This window comes from Lethenteron reissneri, chromosome 2 (assembly GCF_015708825.2).
Source record: "Lethenteron reissneri isolate LAM-NWPU_2019-01 chromosome 2, ASM1570882v1, whole genome shotgun sequence".
Lineage (NCBI taxonomy): Eukaryota > Metazoa > Chordata > Hyperoartia > Petromyzontiformes > Petromyzontidae > Lethenteron > Lethenteron reissneri.
This window is the reverse complement of record NC_083780.1, coordinates 2,896,836-2,924,717: the sequence shown is the minus strand read 5'-3', so window position 1 is coordinate 2,924,717 and position 27,882 is coordinate 2,896,836. Positions and strand designations below refer to the sequence as shown.

Genomic DNA, 27,882 nt, shown 5'->3' with positions numbered 1-27,882 from the left:
GCGCGTGTTGAATGTGACGTCACATCAAACACTCCCTCCCCCCCCCTCGTCACACATCGTCACAAATATCTGACCCCCCTCCCCCCACTAGGTGCGTGACGTCATTTATGGACGGCCCCCAAGGCGGTGCAAGTTGATTGTCTTGGCCGCAGAAACACCGACTTCGTGTTCTCAATAAAGTTATTCTCTTCCTCACCCCTCCTCTTCCGCCGTGCCGTGCTGTCAATAAAGTTGTCGTCGGCTTCGTCTCGAGGACCCCACCCCGGCGTGCAGGTGGCCGCGGCGTTGCCTGCGCGCCCAGCAACGTTGAGCAGCAGCTGCAGGCAGCGTGGGTTTGGGGCATCCGCTGTGCTAATAATTACTGTGGTGACTATGTATTGACCCCCACCCCCCCCCGTTCATCCTTCCCCGGTGGTTAATCAATGACGAATAGAGCTATGTATGGAGGTTACGTTATGTAACGCGGTGCTGGTTTCCCATTAAAAGTGCTCAAATGTGTTTGCCGATTCGATGTTAGTGCTGTTTGTTGCTGGCCGCTCGGAGTCGCCTCTCCGTGGCTACGCGCCGCGTGGACTTGCCGTGGCTTCCCGTCACGACTGCACCGCTCGCTCACCCGCCACGGTTCGTCTTTCGCACACACGTGCTCTGAATAAGGGCCATTCCCCGAAACGTCGAACGTTGTTGCGTCTCCCGCACTCAACGGGGGGGCGAGTTGAGTGAAGATCCGATCAGCTGGCTCGCGCACCGCACAAGCCCGATAGTTGGTGAACAGGCGGGCGGTCCTCTCTTTACACAGTCAACTTAACGTCGGTGATTGTGTTACACAGTTAACTTAACATCGGTGATTGTGTTACACAGTTAACTTAACATCGGTGATTGTGTTACACAACCCCCTTTACACAGTCAACATAACATCGGTGATTGTGTTACACAGTTAACTTAACATCGGTGATTGTGTTACACAACCCCCCTTTACACAGTCAACTTAACATCGGTGATTGTGAGAATAGGGTTTCCTCCTTTTCTGGAAACAAAACAGCTGTGTTAAGATATTATTGGTTCTTTCGGTAAAGTCACGTAGAAGGGAAATAATAAAATAATAAAAATATAAAACAATAATATTGTTTTATATTTTTATTATTATTATAATTATTTCTCTTTTACGCGACTTTACCGAAAGAACCAAGAATACGAATCCCTGCAGTCACGAAAGCTTTAAATCAAAATTTAGGTGTTAAGATGTCAAAACACCAAACTGAGACTTTTCACAATTATTCGATACGCAATTGACTGAAACCGATTCGTGACAGGAGCAGCTTGCAGGAGACACGCAGAGACAAAGATCCCCCGTGTAGCCTTCACAGACTGTTGGGGCAAGTGCTGTTAGCGAGTGGCAGCATCTAAGGTAGGCCGGCACTGTGGCACACGAGGGGGTGGGTGGCCATGAACTTTTGCACCCACGAGGTTACAACGTAAAGCTTGCTAGGGGTGAAAGGTCGGCTTTGTGTGTTCCTGTGTGTTCATGTGTGTTCATGTGTGGTCATGTGTAGGCATTTGTGGTGATGTGTGTTCTTGTGTGGTCATGTGTGTTCATGTGTGGTCATGTGTGTTCATGTGTGGTCATGTGTGTTCATGTGTGGTCATGTGTGGTCATGTGTGGTCATGTATGGTCATGAGTGTTCTTGTGTGTTCATGTGTGGTCATGTGTGGTCATGTGTGTTCATGTATGGTCATGAGTGTTCATGTGTGTTCATGTGTGTTCATGTGTGGTCATGTGTGGTCATGTGTGTTCATGTGTGGTCATGTGTGGTCATGTGTGTTCATGTATGGTCATGTGTGTTCATGTGTGTTCATGTGTGGTTATGTGTGGTCATGTGTGTTCATGTGTGGTCATGTGTGTTCATGTATGGTCATGAGTGTTCTTGTGTGTTCATGTGTGGTCATGTGTGTTCATGTGTTGTCATGTGTGTTCATGTGTGGTCATGTGTGTTCATGTGTGGTCATGTGTGTTCTTGTGTGTTCATGTGTGGGCCGTGGGGAGCGGTGGTGTGGCGATTCTCGCTCATGGCCAACACCGGTGACGATTATCTGAACCGGTCCTGGGGTTCCCCTAGGTCGACTCAGCCTCAAATGAGTACCTGGTGCGGTGTGTCGACATCGACACCGGGGAGACAAAGGCGACCGGGCGTGGTGCTGGCCACCCACCCCCTTCGTGCGCTGTTCAGGCCTTCATTAGGTGCTTGTTTGCTAACAGCACTTGCTCCAAAAGTCTGTTAAGGCTATACGGGGGATCTTTGTGTGTGGGGAGCTGTGGTGCAGTGGTTAGCGCACTGCACGATGAACCCGGCAAACCGAGTTCAGTTCCCGCTCACGACCAATATCAGTTGCTAATGTTTGAACTGTGCCTCCCCTAAGGGGCCGCCCATAAATGACGTCACGCACCTAGGGGGGGGGGGTCAGACATTTGTGACGATGTGTGACGAGGGGGGGGGTTTGAGAAATGTGACGTCACATCGAAATGCACAACTTTAAATAAAAATAGACGACACGTTATACTTAATTAAATAGACTTGTTGATAAATGTTTTCTCCTACAACATCAGAGTGCAGCGCCACATTAAACACGCACTACAATGACAATAGTTTAAAGCGATTTGAAGCAAGTTTTATTTGGGGGGGTGGCAGAGCTTTGTGACGTCATATTTGAGGGGGGGGGGGTCTGACTTTTTGTGACGCCGTGTGACGAGGGGGGGGGGAGGTCAAAAATCGTCCAAAGTCGCGTGACGTCATTTATGGACGGCCCCTAGGTCGACTATGCCTAAAATTAGTACCTGTGTGTATAATATCACCACTCGGCAGACAAAAACCGCCGGGCCGTGATGCTGGCTACTCGCCCTCAACACTCTGCTAATGCCTACACGATGGGGGGGGGCGGCTGTCTTTGTCTTTCGTCCGTGCGCGGCAGGCGCCCGCGGGAACATGGAGACGCGCTGGGACGGCGAGAAGGGTGGCGGTGGGGCGGCGTCCCCTGGGTCTGAGGGGTCGCAGCGCCGGACGGGAGGCGGCGGCGACGGCGGCGGCGGCGGCGCGACACCGTGGAAGCTGAGAGCAAGGGACGCCGTCCGGTGCCCTCCACACGGATGCCTTGCCCGCCTCGCCACCACGGGTAAGGAGACGATGATGACGACATTGAGTCGTCGCCATGACGACGATGATGAGTCGTCGCCATGACGACAACGATGAGTTGTTACGACCTTGGATGAGGAGATGATAGGTCGTCGCGACGACAACGATGACGACATTGAGTCGTCGCCATGATGACGATGATGAGTGATGATATGTCATTCAGACTCTGTCTTCTCGACAGACCTGTTCTCCACCTGAGGACGGCTGCTTGCGTTGTGGCCAAAACGTCGTGAGAATTATTTTATTATGTTTAATTTTTATTATTTTATTATTTACATTCTACGTGACTTTACCGAAAGAACCAAGAAGATGAATCCCTGCAGTCACGAAAGCTTTAAATCAAAATTTGATGATGAGTTGTTACGACCTTGGATGAGGAGATGACGAGTCGTCGCCATGACGGCAACGACGACGAGTCATCGCGACGATGACGACATTGAGTCGTCGCCATGACGACGATGATGAGTCGTCGCTATGATGACACTGATGAGTTGTTACGACCTTGGATGAGGAGATGATAGGTCGTCACGACGATGGCGAGTTGTTGCGATCACAATGATGGTGATTCGTCGCGATGATAACGAGGACGACTTCTCCTTTCGTACAGAAGTTACAGAAACATTGAGCAAGCTATATGAGGGGACGATTGTACGAAAGTGCAATTGGACGAGCACGTGCAGTCCCAAGAATTGACCACTCAGCATCGAGCTGTGGTGTAGATGATGGGGGGGGGGGGGTGGAAATCGACGTGGCGGCTAATGTTGATGCAGAGCAACAACTACAATGTCACATTGAAGTGGTCAAGCCAGATAACCTCGTCAGGACCAGCGGAGTGTTTCGCTGTGATGATGTCTCCTTCGTATGTGTGGATCGAGACGTTGTACGCTCTCTGTTCTGGATGGCCACAGTCGCACACTGATGGAGCTCTTTTACTGGTAGGAACCTCCTGGTTACACCAGCCCACAGGGGATTATTGTGTCCGTCCGTCGTGCATCCAAAAATAGGAGGGGTGGGGCTGGGTGGAGAGGGGAGGGTGGGGAGGGGCTGAGTGGGGAGGGTGGGGAGGGGAGGATGGGGAGGGGCTGGGTGGGGAGGGGTGGGGCTGGGTGGGGGGTGGGAGGGGTGGGGCTGGGTGGGGAGGGGCTGGTCACCCCGTGGTGCCCTTATTAAACTCAACGTTTAACCTACTCACACCGGCTTGTGCCCGCCCTCACAGTCAGGCATATTTGCGGAATACACCACGCCTCCGTTGACCCTGGCCATTGACCGAACAACCCAACGTTCCTACCAGCTCTCTCTGCAGGAATGTGTTTATTACACGCTTTTTTATTTAACTCACTTCGTCTGTTGTCGTATCCTTAAAAAAATCTTGTAACTCAATTTTTACCCACTTTCCAATGTGCTATCGACTGCAGACTTGGTATACTTATGTCGTACTGATGACAATACTATATTATATCATTAAAAATGTAAAATATATATTTTTAAACAATATTTTTTACGGGTCTAATTGTCCACGCTCAGCTTACGTTGCCTGTAAATCACCACAGCCCCTTACGTTATGGCAAGCTGCGGGGCCACTCCCTGGAGTCGTGGAGTTCTGCAATTACGAGTACGGTACTTTTCATTAAAGCGTGTTTAAAAAAAACTTATTTTTAAATATTTTTATTTTATTTGAACTCCATTCAGCTCTCCAAGCTTCATTGGGAGCGGTAGTGTAGCGGTTCGCGCGCTGTGCTATGAACCCAGCGATCTAAGTTCAATTCCCGCTCACGGCCACCAACACCAGTGCTAGCGATTATCTGAGCCGGTCGTGAGCCTCCCCTAGGTCGCCTCGGCCTCAAATGAGTACCTGCTGTGTAAACATCACCACTTGGGAGACAAATGCGGCCGGGCGTGGGGTTGAGTTGAACTTGCATCGATGAAGGTTAAGCACGTGGATCCAATAGGGGGTTGGCGTGACTTCAAGCGACGACCAGGGGCGTTGTCGAGGTCGTGATGAATGACAACGACGACGAGGCATGGGTAGAGACATGGCCCTGCGGCTGTTTGCTCGCTCCGGCCGCTGTTGGCGCCAGGGGCCTCCTCCACCCAAGAGGCGTCTAGAGCCTCACGCCCTTCCATCGCTATGACACGGCAACGTTAGTTCACCCCCCAGCGACCCTACACCCCCCACCCCCCCCACACCCCCTCCCCCTATTTTATTCAGATTGTAGTACTGTACTGTACTCGCCGTCACGTCCCCGTGCCTCTCTTCCCGTCTCTCCCTCTGCTATCCTCTGACCCTCCGTGTCTCCCCCCACGTCCCCTCTCCCATCTCCCCTCGATCTCCCTCGATCTGTCCCCGTGTCCCCCCTCTCCGTGCCCCCCCCCCCGCCCACCTTAGTGCTGGCCGTGCTGCTGCTGTGGGCCGTGCCGCTCTCCGTGCTGGGAGCGGACGTGCTGCCCGGGGGGAACGTCTTTGGCCTGCTGCTGCTCTTCCTCGGCTCCACGCTGGCCGGAGCCTTGCTCGCCCGCGTCCGGCTGCCCGGCGTTCCACCCATCCCTCCGCTCCTCGGTAACATCGCGAATGGGAATAGACCCCCCCACGCCCCCCCCGGAGGAAAAAAAGCTCCCGCGAATGCCAACATCGAGGCCTGCCGAGTCGGGACGTGCGGACAATTTCACAAAGACAAAGGTCCCCGTGTAGCCTTCAACAGACCTTTTTGGAACAAGTGCTGTTAGCTAGCAGCGCCTATGAAGGCCGGCACGGCACAAGTCGGGGGTGGGTGGCCAGCACCGCGCCCAGCCGCCTTTGTCTCCCCAAAAGTACACAGAGGATATGAAATGGGGTTGACACCAGCACAAACATATTACGGATTACATTTCAATGGAAACCTGTCTAAACCCCATGGTTCAATAAACTCTACAACCCTGGTAAGCTCTGATACCCCATATAGCAGAAGACAAAAAACGGGAGGGGGCCAGGTACTCATAGTTGAGGTTGAGTCGACCTAGGGGAGGCCCAGGAGTGGTTCAGATAATCGTCACTGGGGTTGGTGGCCGTGCGTGGGAATCAAACTCGGGTCGCAGGGTTGGTAGCGCAACGCGCCGGCTGCAGACCGATGCGCCACCTTTCCCCACATTTCATAGACACACACACACGTGTGTGTATGTTTACACACAGAGCCGGAGTGATCTCTCGCTGCTGCTCACACGGTAGAGCCGGTGGTGGAGATTCCACATTTGCGTGTGTGTGTGCGTGTGTGAGTCGTCACCCTGGTTGAACGTGGTTGCGTGGGACCCAGGGATGCTGCTGACGGGCTTCGCACTGAAGAACGTGCCGGGCCAGCTGGTGGACGGCATCGCTCAGGAGTGGTCGTCGGCGCTGAGGAGGGCGGCGCTCACTGTGATCCTGATGCGTGCCGGCCTGGGCCTCGACCCACAGGTGACCGCGGCCAGCTAGGTTCGACTCCCGGCCGGGGCCAGCACGGACTCGCGTGGCACACGCTCACGAGCGTGGGCGCACGCACTCGCACGCTGGCACACGTTCACGAGCACACACACGCTACCCACTGGCACATACTAGCGAGCACACACATACACACACACACTGGCACATGCTCACTCGCACACACTCGCACGCTGGCACACGCTCATGAGCACTCGCACACTGGCACACGTTCACGAGCACACACAAAGACAAAGATAGCCCGCATAGCCTTAACAGACTGTTGGGGCAAGTGCTGTTAGCGAGCACTTATGAAGGCCGCCACGGCACACGAGGGGGTGGGTGGCCAGCACCACGGCCGGCCGTCGTTGTCTCCCCAGTGGCGATGTTTGCACCAGGTACTCATTTGAGGCTGAGTCGACCTAGGGGAGACTCAGGACCGGTTCAGATAATGGTCACTGATCTTGGCCGTGAGCGGGAATCGAACTCGGGTTTCCGGGTTCGTAGCGCAGCGCGCTAACCGCTACCCTACCGCTCGCACACTGCACACACTCGCTAACAGCACTTTCCCCGACAGCCTGTAAAAATGCCACATGGAGGAACTTCGCCTGCGTGTTGCCGCAGGCTCTGAGGAGGCTCAAGGGCGTGTGCGTGCGCCTCTCCGTGCTGCCCTGCCTGGTGGAGGCGGTCTCCGTCGGGGTGGTCGCTCACTTCCTCCTCCACCTGCCCTGGGTGTGGGGGTTCATGCTGGGGTAGGTGACCCACCGGCGAATCGGCGGCATCGCAGCTCAAGTGTAGAGAGAGCGATGAGCCACTCCAAATAATGAACCTTTATCGAAGTTGAAATGATGATCCGGAACTCGCTGATTCACTCACCGGCGGTCAGGTGCCTCCTTATCACTCTTCTGTTACTACTGCTTCTACTACCGTGGTTACTGTTCTCATGAGCTTCACTCATTGATTGCTCTCCCTGGGGTTGAGGACTCGGGCGACCAGACACTGACTGTGTCATCTCATCCACCACACTTCCTTCAACCACCACCACGCTGCAAGTCACAGGAACACACTCGCCCACCCACTCATCCACCAACTTATCAACTCACCAACTCACTCATCCATTAACTTACCCACCCATTCTCCCATTCACTCACCCACTCACTCACCCACCCATTCACCCACACACTCATCCATTAACTCACCCACTCACCCACCTATTCACCCACTCACTTACTCATCCATTAACTTACCCACTCACCCACCCATTGACCTACTCACCCACTCACTTATCCACTCACCCACCCATTCACCCACTCAATCATCCACCCACCCACTCACTCACCCACTTATTCACCACACTGCAGGTGTCCCCTGCCATGGTGGTGCCCTCCATTCAATTGTGTGTGTGTGTATGTGTGTGTGTATTATATTGTGGAGAGAGTGGAGAGTTTCCCATACCTGGGCAGTGTGCTTATGACCGGCTCCAGTCTATCAGCAGAGGTCTCACTCCGAATCAGTCGAGCGGCAATATCTTTTCATCGGTTGCGTAACGCTGTGTGGAAGCTACCTGGTCTGTCGCTCCGCACGAAGCTTCAGGTCTTCTCGGCCACGGTCATTCCCTCCCTTCTCTACGCTTGCGAGACGTGGACCCCCCTGGTGGAGCATCTTCGCCGGTTGGAAACATTTAGGCTGGCCTGCCTACGATCCATCCTGGGTTTAACCAGGCTGGATTGTGTGAGGAGCTCACAAATCCTTGAAAGATCTGGGCAAAGTCCCATCAGTGAGCTCCTCCGGCAGGCAAGGCTGCGTTGGCTGGGTCATGTAGCCCGCATGCCCAGCCACCGCATGCCTAAACAGCTTTTGTTCGGCCGGATCGAGGGGGCTAGACGGGCGCGGCACGGGCTGGAGAAGAGATGGAGTGATGTGGTACAGGAGGACGTGGAGCTGAGTGGACTTGCCGATGACTGGTACCAGCGGTGTCAAGATCGGCCTCAGTGGAGGAGGCTCGTGAAGGACGCTACTGGGCAGTTGGAGGCAGTCGCCCTCCAACAACAACGGAGGGCGGAGGAGCGACGCTCACAACAACGAGCGGAGCGCCGGGTGGCTAAAGCACAGCAAGTTGGCACAGTAGGGGGCACAGGTGGTGCATCAGCCAGTCATCTCGGTCATCTCGGTCAGTCGACCCGTGGCACCTGGGTCTGCCCCGTGACCTCCTGCCAGCGGGCTTTCGACACTTCACGTGGCCTCAAGGTGCACTTGGCCTGGCACAAGCATCGTGGTGACGTCACCGCCACTTAGTGGCGAATGGCGGTTGTTGTTGTTGTTGTGTATGTGTGTATGTGTATGTTTGTGTGTATGTGTGTATGTGCCCTCCATGCCCCGTGTGTGTGTATGTGTGTGTATGTGTGTGTGTATGTGTCCTCCACGACACAGCTGCGTGCTGGGCGCAGTGTCCCCGGCCGTGGTGGTGCCCTCCATGCTGGCTCTGCAGGAGCGAGGCCTGGGCACGGAGCAGGGCATCCCCACGCTGCTACTCGCTGCTGGCAGCGTGGACGACGTTCTCGCCATTACGGGCTTCAACGCCTGCCTCTCCAGCGCCTTCTCCACCGGTCTGTGTGTGTCTGTGTATCTGTGTATCTGTTATATGTGTGTGTATCTGTGAGCGGTGGCGTAGTGATGAGCGCACTGCGCTACGAACTTGGGGACCCGCGTTCGATTTCCTCACGGCCACCAACACCAGGTGCGGTGTGTAAACATCGCCACAGGGGAGACAAAGTCGGCTGGGCGTGGTGCTCTGCTCCCACCCCCTTGTGTGCTGTGCCGGCCTTTATAGGTGCTTGCTAACAGCACTTGCCACCAACAGTCTGTTTAGGCTCTATGGGGGATTTTTGTCTTTGTAATGTGTGTCTGTGTGGCACAGTAGGGGGCAGAGGTAGTGCATCTGCCAGTCATCTTTGTCACTCAACCCATGGCACCTGGGTCTGTTCCGTGACCTCCTGCGAGCGGGCGTTCGACGCTTCGCTTGGCCTTAAAGTGCATGTAGCCTGACACAAGCGCCGTGGTGACGTCACTTCCACTTAGTGATGAATGGCGGTTGTATGTATGTATGTTGAACTTCTTTCACACCGTACATAGCCAACCATGCCAATCGGAGGATATTGTTATCTGTGTGTCGTCGGGAGCGGTAGTGTAGCGGTTTGGCGCTACGAACCCGGCGACCTAAGTTCGATTCCCGCTCACGGCCAACACCAGTCACGATTATCTGAACCAGTCCTGGGTCTCCCCTAGGTCGACTCGGCCTCAAATAAGTACCTGGTGCGATGTGTAACCATCGCCACTGGAGAGACAAAGGTGGCAGGTATCGTGTTAGCCACCCACCCGTTCGTTGCCGTAGCAGCCTTCATAGGTACTCGCTAACGGCACTTTCTCCTACACTCTGTTAAAGCTATATGGGGGATCTTTGTCTCTTTGTTCTCTTGTGTCTGTGTGGAGCGGTAGCACAGCAGTCGGCGCACATTGCTATAAACCCGGCGACCCAAGTTCGATTCCTGCTAATGGCCACTGTGAATGGCGTAATATCTGAACCGGTCCTGGTCCCTCCCCCCTACTGCCGACTCGGCCTTCAATGAGCACGCTTGGTGCGGTGCGTAAGAAAACACGAGCACTTGGGGAGAGACAAAGGCGGCCTGGGCGTGGCCCACTCGTGCGCCACGCCGGCCTTCCATAGGCGGCGCTGCCGTTCCTCGCCAACTGCACTTGCCCCTCGCAACTCGAGTGGGCTACCCGGGGAACCTTTGTATGCACGTATGCTGAACTTCTTTTGCACCGTACGTAGCCAACCGCGCTAACCGGAGGTGCCGCGTCGCCGCAGGCTCGCTGCTCTTCACGGTGCTGCGTGGGCCGCTGGAAATCGTGATGGGGGTCTTCTCGGGCCTGGCTCTGGGCCTCGTCCTCCGGTTCTTCCCGAGCCCAGACCAGGCGAGTGAACTTCCATCGCCCAGGCCGGCAAGGCCAGCCGCAGCAACCCCCCCCTCATTTTGAAGTATTTTATTTTAACAAAACGCGAGCACGGTACAGGTGTGCCGCACAGTTCACGTAACCAGACGTCACAGCAGCGGCGCGACGACCGATTTCAGCGGGGAGGCTTTGCGAGATTCACGCTGTGAGCGGCACTCCCTTCTCCCCACTCACTTTTACTGAAATAGCTACAGATGGTTTTTAACCCGTGGGAAATAATACATAGGCTATAACTATTTTATTAAAGTTGCACCGTGTATTGGGTTTAGAGGACGACAGCTTCACAGTGACAGTATTAATATAAATATTTAAAGGTTACAATTCTCACAAGTTATCGTGCGTCTTGCTTCTCATGCCGACCCATTGGTGTAGGGTTTCTTCAAAGCAGGTGGATCGCGCAACTTTCTGCTCTGTTGATACGATAGCAAACCTGTCAACCCCTTATCAGTGCCCTACCTTATTACAGACCAATTCACACACCTCTCAACCCCTGATCAGTGCCCTACCTTGTTACAGACCAATTCAGACCTTATTGGTCACCCCGTGCCCCTTATAAATCTCAACGTTCGTCCTACAAAATCCCATCGCAAGGGAGAAACACAAACAAATAGACAATAACAATGTGCCCCCATTGAAACGGCTGTACGCCGTATGGACCTGACAACTCAGTTTCCCTTCACACGAATACGTGCTAAACCGTGTGGGTTTACAGGTATGCGATAGTCGGATACATTAATCGGGCTTGGTCCGTGGTAGACCGCAGGTAGTTTTTTTATTAAGAATTTTTATTTTAAATAAAATTTTCTTACATTTTTTTACTTGCTTATCTGTTGATTCAGCCCCCCCCCCCTGTGGCCGACTGGGCCCCTATGCGTCGCATGACGATGCAAACCCTATAGTTGAGCCCCTGTGTCACAGCACCAGGAGGACAGTCGCTACTGAAGCATCTTAAAGATGGGGTGGGGGTCGGTGGGGGTCGGTGGTGGGGGGGCTTAGTGGTGGGGATTAGTGGTGGGGGGGGGGATTAGTGGTGGGGGGGGGATTAGTGGTGGGGGGGGGAAGCGGCTCGCTGCCTCAACCAACCACGTGGGGATGTCGCGTCGGGTGGGGAGAGGATGGAACTTTAAATGGGGAGGGGATAATTGGGGAAGTCTGTTTTTCAGTGTATTTCAACAAGAGCCTGATAACAGAGCAATAGACCCCGTGTCGTTGCGAGGAGGGGCACAGACTCTGCGGGTACAAACAAAAATCCCAAATCTGTGCTCCTGTAAAAATAACAGAAAGGGAGGAGGAGGGGGAAAGTTGGGCTCACTCACTAAACAAAATTTTTGTATTTTACAAGGGAAGGCCCACTGAGCTGTGTACTTTTTTTCCAGAAGCTACCTGGCTATCACAAACGATAGCTCAACGCATTAGCAGCAGCCAAATACTCGTAAACGCGTGACGTCGGAGGGGAAAAACTGGAGGGCCCGGAGAAAAAATTCACGAGACCACCACGGGGCGAGAGAGATGGACACGCTGACTCCAAATATACAACAGGCAGTGTCAGGGTCTGGATCGAACCCACGACCTCCTGTACACTTGGCGAGGTAGTTAACATCTCCTAGCCACTGTGGCGCCCTGTCTGCGGACGCGAACGTGTACTTTTATATAGCGGAGGGGTGATTAGGGAGGAATAACTTAACTAAGGAGGGGGGTGTGCAGTGGTCCCTCGGTTAACAGTGACACCGGTTAACGTTTTTTGCGGTTAATGTTTCGCCTCCCATAGGATCCCACGGTTTCGACTGACGTTAACATTTTGATTAATGGTAACGTGTTCACCTTATGAATGCGTGCCGCCAATTTCTTCCAATCCGAGCGCCTGTGAGTGGGGCTGAGCATTTGCCTCAGCCAATCGGTGACGCTCATTTATGAGTGTTTAGACCTCGACTGCTTTTTTTACATGTAATTATTTATATATTCGACGAATGGATTCAAAGACGTTAACCGAGGGACTACTGTATAGGGAACGGGGAGAAAGATGGGAGTCAGGAGGGGGAGGGAAGAAGGAAGAGGGGGAAGGGATTAGGGATTAAAAGATCTTCATTTTTTTGGGAAATCACAAAGATTTAGGGAAAGTGGCGATTTCGCGAGCGCGCGTCCTGGTTTCTCCTGTCGGGCGCGAGTCTCTACCGAAGTAAGTGAGGGCACGCCAGAGGCTCGGTTCGTGTCGTCTTCATGTCTGCAGGGCTTACCGTGACCCGCTTCCCGCTGCGTCACACCCGGACGGACGGAGCTAATGTATGTATTCACAGTTATTTTGGGTTAGACCGCGTAAATATAAATGCGTCGTTAATCCACCACCACTCGACACGGCCAATTAGTAAGGTTTGTCGTTTCAACAAAACATACCAATTTGTTACGAGTGTAGCGACGTAAATGGAGTCACTGTGGCGTTTAACGCCACCTACGGTCTCAAGAGTGGAACTGCATGTCTCGATCCTCGCTCTGGCACCAGAGTGGGTATGGCATGCAAGCGAGCCCGAGAGAGGGCACGTGACCAGGAGAGGGTAGCGAGGGGGGGGGGCAAGCGGTGGCGAGAGGGACACGTGACATGAGGCCCAGAACCTTCTGGTAGGATCTAGAAGGGGGCGTGGCCGAGGGTGGAGCCAGGCCACGCTCAGAGGCATAAAAGGGAGGTCCCGAGAGCCGATCGGGGCTGTCTGTTGAAATGGAACCCGTGGGTGCTGCGTCTCTTCGATCCTCGGTCTTCGGTCTTTACGCTTGGCATCATGGGTCAGGCAGTGTGTTACTGACTGACCCGGTTATGTAGCTACCCCATTGTGGTATAGTTAACCAAGTGTACGTTCATGCAGTTACCCTGTTGGGGTGTTGTAATAATCATGTTGCCTCCAAGTTATTGTGTGTGTCACCGTAGAACCCACTACACTAGTACAACACACCGTTGTGTCGGAGAGAAACCCACAACATTGACAATCCGAGTATGACGTCTCGCTGGTGATTACAACCAGCTTCATCGGGTGTACGGTGCCGAAATCTTTTCGCACCGTACGTAGCCAACCGTGCGTATTTACCTTTTTGCTCAGTGTGCCCAGTTTTCTCCAGGGTGAGTCTTTCGATCAATCAATCGATCTTTATTTCACGCGTGCCAATATCGCCCTCAATAAAGTAGGCGTCAGGTCACCGTTCCAATTGAACGGGAACGGCACAGGGGGGGGGGGCACGGAGCAAACCCGCCACACGTCACGACCTCAGCAGCTAACACCGACTGAGCACAGTAAATTTGAACCGTGCGCAACGAATACGTAGCATAAGAAAAGTAAGTACGGCTTTGCACGAGGGTGTCGGTTCGTATCGCGTCGTCCCTCCTGCGAGTTACCATGGTATCCCACGTTACGGACGGAGTGAACTCGTTGGAGAACGTTAAAAAAAAAACAGGGCGGCCCAATCCGCCTGTAAAACGACATTTCTCCCCATGAATGTAATACAGGCGTGGTCTCGCTTCACGAGCGACGTAAGTTCCTTGATAATTGCTCGGCAAGCGAAAAAGTCGTTGAACGATCATCGTTTTCCCATTGACTCCCATGTTGACAATGTTCCACTTATGCCACAACTTTTTTAAAGTCATAAAACAGCAAATATAACACTTAACGCAACACACACACACGAAGAATCCTAGTGCTTGCAGGTGCCTGTTCTCAGCGTCTGCAATTAATTAGCGCCACCCCTCCTTCCCACCCCCCCCACCCCGAACCTCCCACTCACTGCCCCCCTCCACCCACCGCTACCCCCCTATCCACCCGCCCCTCCCCATCCGTCATCCGAACGCAATGGGAAGAAAAACGTCATTGTATTCGTTCGTCATCGTAACGGGAAAGGGTTAATATCTGCCTGTCGACGCGTGCGTGCGACTTTCGACAGGCGCACGTGGTGGCGTGGAGGACGACCCTGCTGCTGGCCACGGGGGTCCTGGCCATATTTGGTAGCGAGGCCCTGGGCTTCCCTGGGGCCGGCGGCCTCTGCTGCCTCATGGTGCCCTTCGTGGCCGCTCGGGGATGGGGAGACACCAACGTGAGTGCGTGTGTCGTGTGCGTGCCACATGTGTGTCGTCTGTGAGCGTGTCGTGTGTGTGCGCGTGTCACGTGTGCGTATCGTGTATGTGAGCACGTATCGTGCGTGTGTATGTGTCGTGTGGTTAGCGAGTGGGTGAGTGAGTGGGTGGATGACATGGTAGATGCGTGAGTGAAGGTTGTGTGTATCGTGTGTATCGTGTGCACCGTGTGTGTATCGTGTGCACCGTGTGTGTATCGTGCGCACCGTGTGTGTATCGTGTGCACCGTGTGTGTATCGTGTGTATCGTGTGCACCGTGTGTGTATCGTGCGCACCGTGTGTGTATCGTGTGTATCGTGTGCACCGTGTGTGTATCGTGCGCACCGTGTGTGTATCGTGTGTATCGTGTGCACCGTGTGTGTATCGTGTGCACCGTGTGTGTATTATGCGCACCGTGTGTGTATCGTGCGCACCGTGTGTGTATCGTGCGCACCGTGTGTGTATCGTGCGCACCGTGTGTGTATCGTGCGCACCGTGTGTGTATCGTGCGCACCGTGTGTGTATCGTGCGCACCGTGTGTGTATCGTGCGCACCGTGTGTGTATCGTGCGCACCGTGTGTGTATCGTGTGCACCGTGTGTGTATCGTGTGTATCGTGTGCACCGTGTGTGTATCGTGTGCACCGTGTGTGTATCGTGCGCACCGTGTGTGTATCGTGTGTATCGTGCGCACCGTGTGTGTATCGTGTGCACCGTGTGTGTATCGTGCGCACCGTGTGTGTATCGTGTGCACCGTGTGTGTATCGTGCGCACCGTGTGTGTATCGTGTGTATCGTGTGCACCGTGTGTGTATCGTGTGCACCGTGTGTGTATCGTGTGCACCGTGTGTGTATCGTGTGTATCGTGTGCACCGTGTGTGTATCGTGTGCACCGTGTGTGTATCGTGCGCACTGTGTGTGTATCGTGTGTATCGTGCGCACCGTGTGTGTATCGTGTGCACCGTGTGTGTATCGTGCGCACCGTGTGTGTATCGTGTGCACCGTGTGTGTATCGTGTGTATCGTGCGCACCGTGTGTGTATCGTGTGCACCGTGTGTGTATCGTGTGCACCGTGTGTGTATCGTGTGCACCGTGTGTGTATCGTGTGTATCGTGCGCACCGTGTGTGTATCGTGTGCACCGTGTGTGTATCGTGCGCACCGTGTGTGTATCGTGTGCACCGTGTGTGTATCGTGCGCACCGTGTGTGTATCGTGTGTATCGTGTGTGTATCGTGTGCACCGTGTGTGTATCGTGCGCACCGTGTGTGTATCGTGCGCACCGTGTGTGTATCGTGTGCACCGTGTGTGTATCGTGTGCACCGTGTGTGTATCGTGTGTATCGTGTGCACCGTGTGTGTATCGTGTGCACCGTGTGTGTATCGTGTGTATCGTGCGCACCGTGTGTGTATCGTGTGCACCGTGTGTGTATCGTGTGCACCGTGTGTGTATCGTGTGCACCGTGTGTGTATCGTGTGCACCGTGTGTGTATCGTGCGCACCGTGTGTGTATCGTGTGCACCGTGTGTGTATCGTGTGCACCGTGTGTGTATCGTGCGCACCGTGTGTGTATCGTGCGCACCGTGTGTGTATCGTGCGCACCGTGTGTGTATCGTGCGCACCGTGTGTGTATCGTGCGCACCGTGTGTGTATCGTGTGAATCGTGCGCACCGTGTGTGTACCGTGTGCAGGAGGCTGTGGCGGAGGCGGTGAAGGCCGTGTGGATCGGAGTGTTCCAGCCTCTGCTCTTCTCCCTGATCGGCGCCGAGGTTTCCCTCTCCGTGCTGGAGCCCCACACCACAGGTGGTGACGCAGTTCGCGAGCTCCAGAGGTCACCACGGCCAGCGCCACCACACCCCACCACTACTGTGGGCACCGCCCGCACCGCTCCCTCCTGAGGGGCGTCTCTCGGGGCCCGGGGAGGCGCTTCTGGGTGATGATGGTGCTGATGCTGATGATCTGCTGCTGTGTGCGGTGATGACGGTGCTGGTGGCGGTGAGCAGGGCTATGTGTGGGGGTGCTGCTGGTGGGGCTGCTCATGCGCCTCCTCGTCACGTTCGGGGCCGTCGGCTGCGCCGGCCTCAACGTCCGGGAGAAGCTCTTCGTGTCGCTCGCGTGGCTGCCCAAGGCCACCGTACAGGCGAGACCCACGCACACGCACATACACGCGCACACATATGCTCACATACATATACACAAACAAAGATCCCCCGTATAGCCTTAACAGAATGTAGGGGCAAGTGCTGTTAGCGAGCACCTATGAAGGCTGGAACGGTACACGAGGGGTTGGGTGGCCAGCACCACGCCCGACCGCCTTTGTCTCCCCAGTGGTGAAGTTTACACACCGCACCAGGTACTCATTTGAGGCTGAGTCGACTTAGGGGAGGCCCAGGACCCGTTCAGATAATCATCACCGGTGTTGGTGGCTGTGGGCGGGAATCCAACCCGGGTAGCCGGGTTCGTAGCGCAGCGCGCTAACCACTACATGCACATATATAATAATATAACAATATACACACACACGTTTACGGACGCACACGCATGCAGATCCCAATACGGTGTGAGTGCGGTGGAGCAGTGTTGTAGGTGGCAGTGTTCATGTGGTGGTGTAGGTGTGTTAGTGCGGTGGTGTAGGTGTGTTAGTGCGGTGGTGTAGGTGTGTTAGTGCGGTGGTGTAGGTGGCAGTGTGGTGGTGTAGGTGCGAGTTTTGACAGTTGTTTTATCACAGAGGTGTACGAGCGTTATCACAGGCGTTAGCTTCCTCTATATAGCCGTGTCCCACCAGCCTCATCACAGTGCTCTGTGCCTCTCCCACCGTGCACATCGTGCCCACTGGCAGAGCAAGTGGGGGGGGGGGGGGGTGGGATGGCACGTGCCCCCCATTGATCCGATCGAAATCCCTAATTTGGATCGGATCATTGGGGTTTATTAATAATAAATGGGCATTTTGCGACCCCCACTGCCACTGTTTAGCATATTATTACGTGCCGGGAACTCTATGAGATGATAGGATAACTCTATGAGATGATAGGATAATAGAGTCCATAATTGGCAATAAGTAATGGCAAAGCAGTTATAAGTGACTCACAGAATTGTGCGCAGTTGCCTATACAGTACACGGATTCCCTGAAGGCAAACACCTTCAGTGAGCGCGATACCGATCACACAACGCGGTTCGAATTCGACCCTCGCCATCGCCGCAAGTCCTTACTTACTAACAACTCCTCTATCATTTTTCATTCCTGGAGGGGTCGCCCCCCCCCCACCTGAAAATCCTGGCTCTGCCATTGACCGTGCCCACCAAACTCACTGTACCCACCATACTCACCCAGTCCACCATACCCACCAAACTCACCGTGCCCACCATACTCACCCAGTCCACCATACCCACCAAACTCACCATATCCACCGTACCCACCATACTCACCCAGTCCACCATACCCACCAAACTCACCGTGCTCACCATATCCACCGTGCCCACCATACTCACCCAGTCCACCATACCCACCAAACTCACCATATCCACCGTGCCCATCATACTCACCCAGTCCACCGTGCCCACCACGCCCACCGGCCCCGTCAGGCTGCAATAGGCTCGGTGGCGCTGGACGTGGCGCGTCTCCGCGGCGACACCGGAGCGCAGGCGTGGGGGCTGCAGATCCTGACGGCCGCCTTCCTCTCCATCCTGCTGACGGCGCCGCTCGGCTCGCTGCTCATCGGCCTCACCGGGCCGCGTCTCCTCCAGCTGCCGCGCCAGCCGCCGGCGCCGCCCATCCCGGCTCCTCCACCACCTCCTCCTCATGCGGCCGATGCCGGCACGGAGGCGGACGGTAAGCGTCGCCGCGGTCACGCGCTCCGGACGGACGTATGCCACGGTGGCGAAATGTAATTTCCCTCGCCTGGTATGCAGGAGGTTCAGGGTGCTAATGTTGAAATAAGAATTATTTTTATTGTTAAGATTTTGCTAGTTTACCCAGGACAGTTTGGCCGTGTCTCGCGACTCGTTTCCAGGAGGGTCGTGCCAAGTTTTCGCAGCTGGGGCAATGATCGCTGCTGCTGCTGCCGCTGCGCGATTCCAATTGAGTGCGGTGGCACGTTGGTGAGACGTTAACTACCTCGCCTGGTCTACAGGAGGTCGAGGGTTCGATTACGACCCTGACGCTTGTATATTTGGAGTTTGCATGTTCTCCCGCCCCGTGGTCGCATGGATTTTTCTCTGGATTCTCCAGTTTTTCCCTCCACATTCAGAATCGATGTCACGCGTTTCGAGTATTTCGCTGCATACATTTCCACGTAAGCCACTTTGTTAGGGTATTAATTGTGTCCAGGTTGCTTCTGAAAAAGCGCTACTTAGCTCAGTGGGGCCTTGCCTGGTAAAATAATTTCATTTTCAGACACATAGAGACTCGTAGAGATGCATGGTGTATATGCACGTTGAACTTCTTTCGCACCGCAAGTAGCCAACCGCGCTAATCGGAGGTGCGGTACATCTAGACCAATAGAGACCGCATAGTAAAGCCACTGTAGGCTGCACTGCTTCAGAGGAGGAGGAACGGCCAAACGACGCGAACTCTGTCTACGATGAAGCCCTCTTGTCGTGGCCGGCAGCAGAACTTCGACATTGGGCATCAAGCTCGTGAACTCTTTGCTGCTTCCTCCATGCGGATGGACAGGGCAGAGGCGAGACCGCTAAAACGATGTTTTATTTTACCAGCGAAGCCCCACTGAGCTGTGTAGCTCTTTATCAGAAGCGACCTGCCCACAAATGATATCCCAACGAAGTGGCTTATCACGTGTGAATGTATGGCAGCAGCCAAATACTCTGAGCGCACGTTGATTCTAAATGTGGAGGGAAAAACCGGAGGACCCATAGACAAATCCACACAACCACGGGGCGAACACACATTCCAAATATAAAAGGGTCAGGGTCGGGATCGAACCCACGACCTCCTGTTTACCAGGCGAGGTAGTCAACATCTCCTAGCCACCGTGGCTCCCCCTGGCCGGTACGGCCCAAGCACGGCCACTCGCCGTCTCTGAGCAGAGGCAGACTGTCAGAGTGACACTGTGCTTGTTGTCTCCCTGCCACCACCTCAACCCCCTCCCCACACACGCACGCACACACACGCACGTACGCACACACACGCACGTACGCACACACACGCACGTGCACACACGCACGTACACACACGCACGTACACACACGCACGTACACACACGCACGTACACACACACACGCACGTACACACACGCACGTACACGCACGCACACACACGCACGTACACACACGCACGTACGCACACACACGCACGTACACACACGCACGTACACACACGCACGTACACACACACACGCACGTACACACACGCACGTACACGCACGCACACACACGCACACGCACGCACGTACACGCACGCACGTACACACACGCACACACACGCACACACACGCACGTACACACACACACGCACACACACGCACGTACACGCACACACACACACGTACACACACGCACGCACACACACGCACGTACACACACACGCACGTACACACACACACACGCACGTACACGCACGCACACACGCACGTACACACACGCACGCACACACACGCACGTACACACACACGCACGCACGTACACACACACGCACGCACGTACACACACGCACGTACACGCACGCACACACACGCACGTACACACACGCACGCACACACACGCACGTACACACACACGCACGCACGTACACACACGCACGCACACACACGCACGTACGCACACGCACGTGAGCACACGCACGCACGCACACGCAGGTCAGACTCTCAGTCCCGACAAAGCGGAGATGGAGTCTACGATTGAGGAGCAGCAGACACTGATGTAACCTGGCCACCTGCTGGGGGTTCACTCACTAACATCAGAACACCCCCAGTGGCATCGGTCTGCCAGTCAGCAGGGTTCGATATTTGCTCTGCGATCCAGCCTCGGGGCCACCCGCCAGCGGCAGCCGTCCCTGCGTATCATTCTGCCGGTAGAGGCGGGATGCTTGCTTGCTGTGTGTAATAGCAAGTGGGGAATTTAAGGGGTGATTTTAGTTGTAAAAAAAATGCACACGGTGACGTGCAACGGCCTGCAGCTCGACGTCAGTCGCGACGAGCTCGAAGGCTTTTATCTTGACCCTGCGTCACCACGATGATGATGGCGAACGACGCGAAGGAGGATGAGCGGGGGGGTTATAGCTGCGCGCCAGTTTGCTTCGCCTGCGTTTGACGTTCGTTACGCAGAGCAACTAAAGAGACGAGCAATTACGTTTGCACTTGGGTCGCAAGGTGCACCTAGCCTGGCGCAAGCGATATGTTGAAGTCGTCGCCACGTGCACAAAGACGCCACGCGTAAGCAGACGAGCCGAGACCGCGTCTTGTGCCGTCACCGTTTGGCTCCGGCTCGGCTCGGCAAACAGGTCCCAGTGGAAAAGGAGAAGGGGGAAAAAAAACCCTCACCCAAACTGCTGGAAACGTGCGGGCACCGTGCTGGCACCGTGCCGGCACTACGCTCGCTCGGCATGGATGGTCCCTTTGTAAAAATGGGGAATGGGTATGGCGAACGGCCACTGCTGCTGCTGATGTTTCCGTGTGTGTAAGCCATGAGTGTGCGCGTGCGAGTGTCGTGTTTGATGCGTGTTTGACACATGTTCGCATGCGTGTAAGCCATGAGCGCGTGCGAGTGTCGTGTTTGATGCGTGTTTGACACATGTTCGCATGCGTGTAAGCCATGAGTGCGTGTGCGAGTGTCGTGTTTGATGCGTGTTTGACACATGTTCGCATGCGTGTAAGCCATGAGTGCGCGTGCGAGTGTCGTGTTTGATGCGTGTTTGACACATGTTCGCATGCGTGTAAGCCATGAGCGCGTGCGAGTGTCATGTTTGATGCGTGTTTGACACATGTTCGCATGCGTGTAAGCCATGAGTGCGCGTGCGAGTGTCGTGTTTGATGCGTGTTTGACACATGTTCGCGCGTGTAAGCCATGAGTGTGCGCGTGCGCGTGTCGTGTTTGATGCGTGTTTGACACATGTTCGCGTGTGTGTAAGCCATGAGTGCGCGCTTGCGGGTGTCGTGTTTGATGCGTGTTTGACACATGTTCGCATGCGTGTAAGCCCTGAGTGTGCGCGTGCGAGTGTCGTGTTTGATGCGTGTTTGACACATGTTCGCATGCGTGTAAGCCATGAGTGCGCGTGCGAGTGTCGTGTTTGATGCGTGTTTGACACATGTTCGCATGCGTGTAAGCCATGAGTGTGTGCGTGCGAAGTGTCGTGTTTGATGCGTGTTTTGACACATGTTCGCACATGTAAGCCATGAGTGTGCGCGTGCAAGTGTCGTGTTTGATGCGTGTTTGACACGTCTGCGTAGTGTGTAAGCCATGAGTGTGCGAGTGTCGTGTTTGATGCGTGTTCGCGTGCGTCAAGCTACTGGTGTGCGCGTACGAGCGTCGTTCGTGCGCGACGATCGACCATTTCTTGAATCTCTCGTTACACTGGAACCGGGGGGGGGGGAGCGGTTATTTTTTGTGTGTTTACGTTCAGCTCCCCAAGACTGGGGAGACGCCAGAACGGTGAACTCTGAACCAGCCTGCTGGGCCATCGCGGGACTTCATGCGGGATGGAGCTCGTAGACCCGACAGCAGCTCGTCGCTCTCGCGGTGATTGTCCTGGTCCCAACGAGCGATCTGTCGCTGCTCCCGAGCGAGCATCGAGGCATCGGTGCTCATTCTCCTCTCTGCAGCCCCTTGCAGAGCCCGTGGTGGGAATTCCACATTCACGTGGCCCCAGGGGGGGAGGGTCTATCCGCAGGACAACCGCTGTTTTATCGACCCTGGAGGGATGATGATGGGCCGAATCTATCCTCGCACACATTTCGCACAAAGTGCTTGCCACTAATCAACCGCAATAGCTCGCTGGTCATCTCGTCAAGGACCATGAACCATAATCACGCGAACTCCGCTCGTCCTCGCAGCAGCGGCTTTTGGCTGGCCATCAAACAAAGGCGGCGGTCGCCGCATCGCGTGGCACTTTCAGATGTGCTTCTGCGGCCATCTGGATCGCTCTTATGTCGGAAACCACTGGAGCTGTGCACTTTTAAATCGGCTGCATTGACAAACTCACGTCCTTCGAACTGCTTTTAGTTTTTTTAGCTGTCCTTCCCCCACACCTCCGAAGTAGCACGGTTGGCTACGTACGGTGCGAAAGAAGATCAACGTACATGCCATCATCACCACCCAGAGCTGTGGCAATGTCGGCCTTGCTCAATGGATGATAACACGGCACAGGTCAAGTGTCAAGTTGATTGTGTGACCGGGCGAGGACTCTTACCCCTTTCCCGTCCCGATGACGTTCGTTTACATCATCAAATGGAAACCGGTAGGAAAACTTAAAGTAAAGTAACTTTTCCGGTACCGGGGCTCCCACAAGGCCATGCGACAGTGTGCGTGGCACAGTTTGGCGCCAGCCATCGTAGAGTGCGGTCGTGTCTCTGCGGTTCTCTGCGGTGAGTAACAATGTCTTTATAAACAACGGGCGCTGCTAGGCCTCTCCAAAGAAAATTACTGCCCGAGCCGCTAGCACGTTCCGGAGTTCAGCAGGTGAACGGGGACACCCACAGCCTGCAATTTGCAGACGTCTTCGAACGGGAAAAGGTTTAAGGGGCCGTCCATAAATGACGTCACGCACCTGGGGGGGGGGCAGGCATTTGTGACGACGGGGGGGGGGGGGGTTGAGAAATGTGACGTCACATCAACATGGGCAGAGCTTTGTGACGTCATATTTGAGGGGGGGGGGGGTCTGACTTTTTGTAACACCGTGTGACGAAGGGGGGGGGGGGGGGTGGTCAAAAATCGTCCAAAATCTCGTGACGTCATTTATGGACGGCCCCAAAGAGACCAGGGTAGGAGTCTCGTTCGCAAGAGTCACCTGGTGGGGGTGACGGGTTGGGGGGGGGGTTACCACAATCATGGAAGCTAAAACATGCAATTAAGTCGAGCGATGAAGCACATCGATGAAGGCATGTGCCCACCACTTGGCAATGGGACACTGCACTCAGCCGTGTCGAGACCACCAACCCTGATTGGCCGACGATGTACTTTTAAACATGTTTTTTTTTTTTAAACACATGTTACAACAAGTGACAAAATTTAAGCTCCAGCTCTGTTAGAACGCGTGTTAGAACACTGCCGTGTGGGTGTTGCAGCACGCGTGCGTTTTTTTGTAGGCGAGCGGTGGCGAAGGGGTTAACGCACTGCACTACGAACCCAGCGACCTGAGTTCGATTCCCGTTTACGGCCAACTTCGGTGATGAATAGAGTATCTGAACCGGGCCTGGTCCTCCTCTCGCTCGACTCAAAACGAGAGCCTGGTGCGATGTGTAAACAGCATCAGCACTGGGGAGACAAAGGCGGCCGGGCGTGGTGCTGGCCACCCACCCCTCTCCATCGTGTGCCGTACCGGCTATAACAGGTGCTACTCGCGAACAGCACTTGCCCCAACGATCCTGTACATCAGCGGTCCCCAACCTTTTTAGCACCAGGGACCGGTTTCGTGGAAGACAATTTTTTTCAATGACTGGGGTGGGGGGTGGGGGTCATGATTGGGTCTTTCCCCCTTTTCGGACTCGTCGCTCTCACCTCCTGCTGCTGTGCGGCCCAGTTCCTAACAGGCCACGGACCGGTCCCGATCCGCGGCCCGGAGGTTGGGGACTCCTCCTGTAAAGCTAGAACGGGACGTCTTTGCCTGTGTTTACGTGTGTCCGTGCACATTTCTCTCGGGATTGCTCTTCGAGTTAGGCGACCACGTGGTCCTTCGCGTCTCGTGGCGAAAGAGTTGGAGAAATAAAATCCAGTAAATGAAGGAACGATCGACTACTTGATGTGTCAATTGTTTTCTCTCTCTCGCTAAAATCTCATCCCACCACCCCGCGGGTCGCCACGGTTCCCAGAATCTCTCAACTTTAATTGCTCAATCGAATAAAAATAAACCAACCCCCTCCCCCCCCCTTCACTTTTAAACATGGATTGAAAACTCATCCTGCATTTTTGTGTTTAGTTTGTTGTCCTTTCGCCGCACCTCCGATTAGCGTGGCTAGCTACGTACCGTGCGAAAGAAGTTCAACATACATCCGTGCGCTGTGAAGAAAAGCCACTACCCGAAACGTCGCCTACTTTATATAGAAGACTAGCTTTACTACCCGGCTTCGCCCGGGACTTGGATTCACCACGCCCGGCCGCCTTTGTCTCCCCAGTGGCGATGTTCACACACCACACCAGTTACTCGTTTGAGGCTGAGTCGACCTAGGGGAGGCCCAGGAGCGGTTCAAATAATCGTCACCGGCGGTGGCCGTGAGCAGGAATCAAACTCGGTTCGCCGGGTTCGTAGCGCTGCGCGCCCAGCACTGCGCATGCACGGGTGACATGACAGATGTGACATCACAGCTCACTTGCCATGCAAAAAATATGCATTATTGCGCCCCCCCCCCCCCCCAAAAATACAAAAGTCTATTTTTATAATTTTTGCATGGTGTACAGTCTGGAAAGTACCCACATGGGTACTTTCCAGACTACACACACAGTGTTGCATTGTGTTTTTTTTCTGTTCGCCTTGTGGCGTTCTCTGCTCTACCACTGGTGGTGAGACAAGGCTATGAAGAAGGCTGTCTCTGGTGTGGGCCAATCGGTTTCAAAGACGATGCATAACATTACCAGAGCACGTTTGTTTGCATGCTTTGCCACAAATATGTGTAGTTGTGTAATGCAGACTTGATGCCTTTGTGTTTGAACATGTTAGGGGCCGTCCATAAATGACGTCAAACATTTGTAACGATATGTGACGAAGGGGGGGGGGGGGGTGAGAAATGTGACGTCACATCAAAATGCGCAACTTTAAATTAATATAGACAACACGTTCTACTTATTTAAATATACTTTTTTTTTAAATAAATGTTATCTCCTATAACATCAGAGTGCAGCGCCACATTAAATACGCACTACAATGACAATAGTTTAAAGCGATTTGAAGCATGTTTTATTTTTTTGGGGGAGGTGGGGCAGAGCTTTGTGACGTCATATTTGAGGGGGGGGGGTCTGACTTTTTGTGACGCCGTATGACTGGGGAGGGGGTAAAAAAATCGTCCAAAATCGCGTGACGTCATTTATGGACGGCCCCTATTATTTTTTTTCATCATTTTGGATACTGGCAAAAGATCCCATAGATATCGTGTTGTTGTTATCGTCGACGGACGTGTTGGGTTATTAGCGTGTTTGTCATCGCAGCAGGACCACGAGCACGTGAGTCGTAGACCACGTGCTCGGTAGAGGCACCGTCACAATGGCTGCTGAGAGGAGGTGCACGTGGGCCTTGGGCAGGAGGCGTCACGGCCAGGCAGGGTGGCGATGTTCGGTGGTGGTGGCGGTCGATGCTCGCGGCCCAAAGGAGGGAATAAAAAACAACCCATCACGCGTAGATGGAGCGATTAAATCGTCCCGTTCGCAGGAACCAGACGGGATTGTTGCCTGGCCAGACCGCCAGAGATGACGTGGGGTGGGGGAGGTTGCCAGAGGGCGGGGCGGGGGGCTTTCACCCAGCAGTGGATAGATCACGACCGATGGTAAACGATGATAATGAGTGAGTGAGTGAGTGACGAGATGCGGGTTGACGTCGCGTCTCCCCCACGAGCTCTGATCCCCAACCCCCAACCCCCACCCGACTGCGTCTCCCCCCGGGGGAGGCCGCCCGTCACGGCCGCGGTAATTGGGCCCCTGATGTCGCCTCCAAGCGGCTGCCGAAGCGACCACGCGGGGTTTATAAGCCCCGAGACAGGGGCAGGGCATCATCAATCACTATCATCATCATCACTGCCGCTCTACCCGCAGCCACGCGACCACGAGGGCAGGCAGACAGACAGAGCCACAGGCAGACAGGCGGGCAGAGAGAATCACAGAGATCGGGACAGGTAGGAAGGCATACAGACGTACTCACAGACCGATAGGCAGACAGACGGACTGGCGTGTGTGTGGGATAGACATTCACGGTTGGCTACGTACGGTGTGAAAGAAGTTCAACATACAAATGTATCGACAATTGATGGACAGAATCGCATGTAGACAAACCTGATGAACAGAAAGAAGGATACATAGGTGGGTAGGTAAGTAGGTAGACAGATGGACGGATAGACGGCCAGACAGACACACACATTGACAGTTAAGGCACATTCAGGCACAAAGACAGAACCCTAGACAAATTAATAGACGGGCTGATAGACAGAGGCAAATAGACAGAGACACACAACATCCTGAACACATGTAGGAACATGATACCCACACCTGCATACACACCACTCCTCTCTCCACACACCTGCACAGGCACACGCACACCTGCACACATGGACTGACACAAAGAGACACACCATCCCCAAACAAAGACAAAGATCCCCCGTATAGCCTTAACTAACTGTTGGGGAAAGTGCTCTTAGCGAGCACCTATGAAGGCCGGCACCCCTCCACCCCGCACACCCACCACCATATACACTATATAACCACCCACCTAGTCACATACATGTACACACGTATAGACCCATTCTCCCAGAACCCCACACACCTGAACTCACCTGTACACACACTCGAACTTATTTGTAGACACACCCGAACTCACCTGCAGACACAGACATACTTAATCTCACGTGTAGACACACACACACCCGAACTCACCTGTAGGTAGATACACCTGAACTGACCTGTAGACACAATAACTCACCTGTAGATAGAGAAATACGCACACTCACCTGTAGACACACACACGAACTCACCTGTTGTCACACACACACACATCTGTAGACACACACACACACTCACCTGTAGACACACACACACACCCGAGCTCACCTATAAACACACACAAACTCACCTGTAGACACACACACAAACTCACCTGTAGACACACACACTGACTTGTAGACACACACACTCACCTGTAGACACACACACACACCCCAGCTCACCTATAGACACACACACACTCACCTGTAGACACACACACAAACTCACCTATAGACACACACAAACTCACCTGTAGACACACACACAAACTCACCTGTAGACACACACACTGACTTGTAGACACACACACTCACCTGTAG

The 27,882-nt window shown here is 54.2% G+C and overlaps 1 protein-coding gene across 2 annotated transcripts; it reads left to right on the top strand.

The window, feature by feature from the left end:
- Positions 1-261: 261 nt before the first annotated feature.
- On the top strand, positions 262-23,432 carry LOC133342217 (sodium/hydrogen exchanger 9B2-like). Of its 2 annotated transcripts, XM_061551222.1 has the most exons (13): positions 262-621; positions 2,965-3,165; positions 5,572-5,742; positions 6,473-6,612; positions 7,240-7,367; positions 9,046-9,221; positions 10,484-10,590; positions 14,551-14,700; positions 16,404-16,515; positions 16,716-16,852; positions 18,296-18,542; positions 20,524-20,587; positions 22,287-23,432. In XM_061551222.1, exons 2-13 carry the CDS (start codon positions 2,979-2,981, stop codon positions 22,324-22,326), a joined length of 1,659 nt encoding a protein of 552 aa, XP_061407206.1. In that variant the 5' UTR covers positions 262-621; positions 2,965-2,978; the 3' UTR covers positions 22,327-23,432. The 2 variants fall into 2 exon arrangements, with proteins under 2 accessions (XP_061407206.1, XP_061407214.1); XM_061551230.1 differs by having other exon boundaries at positions 20,524-23,432.
- The last annotated feature ends 4,450 nt before the right edge of the window (positions 23,433-27,882 follow it).

Coding starts and splice junctions, on each gene's coding strand:
- LOC133342217 (XM_061551222.1), top strand. CDS start 2,979: ATGGAGACGCGCTGGGACGGCGAGAAGGGTGGCGGTGGGGCGGCGTCC. Junction 6,613..7,239: donor GCCTGGGCCTCGACCCACAG/GTGACCGCGGCC, acceptor GTGTTGCCGCAG/GCTCTGAGGAGGCTCAAGGG. Junction 18,543..20,523: donor TGCCGGCACGGAGGCGGACG/GTAAGCGTCGCC, acceptor ACGCACACGCAG/GTCAGACTCTCAGTCCCGAC.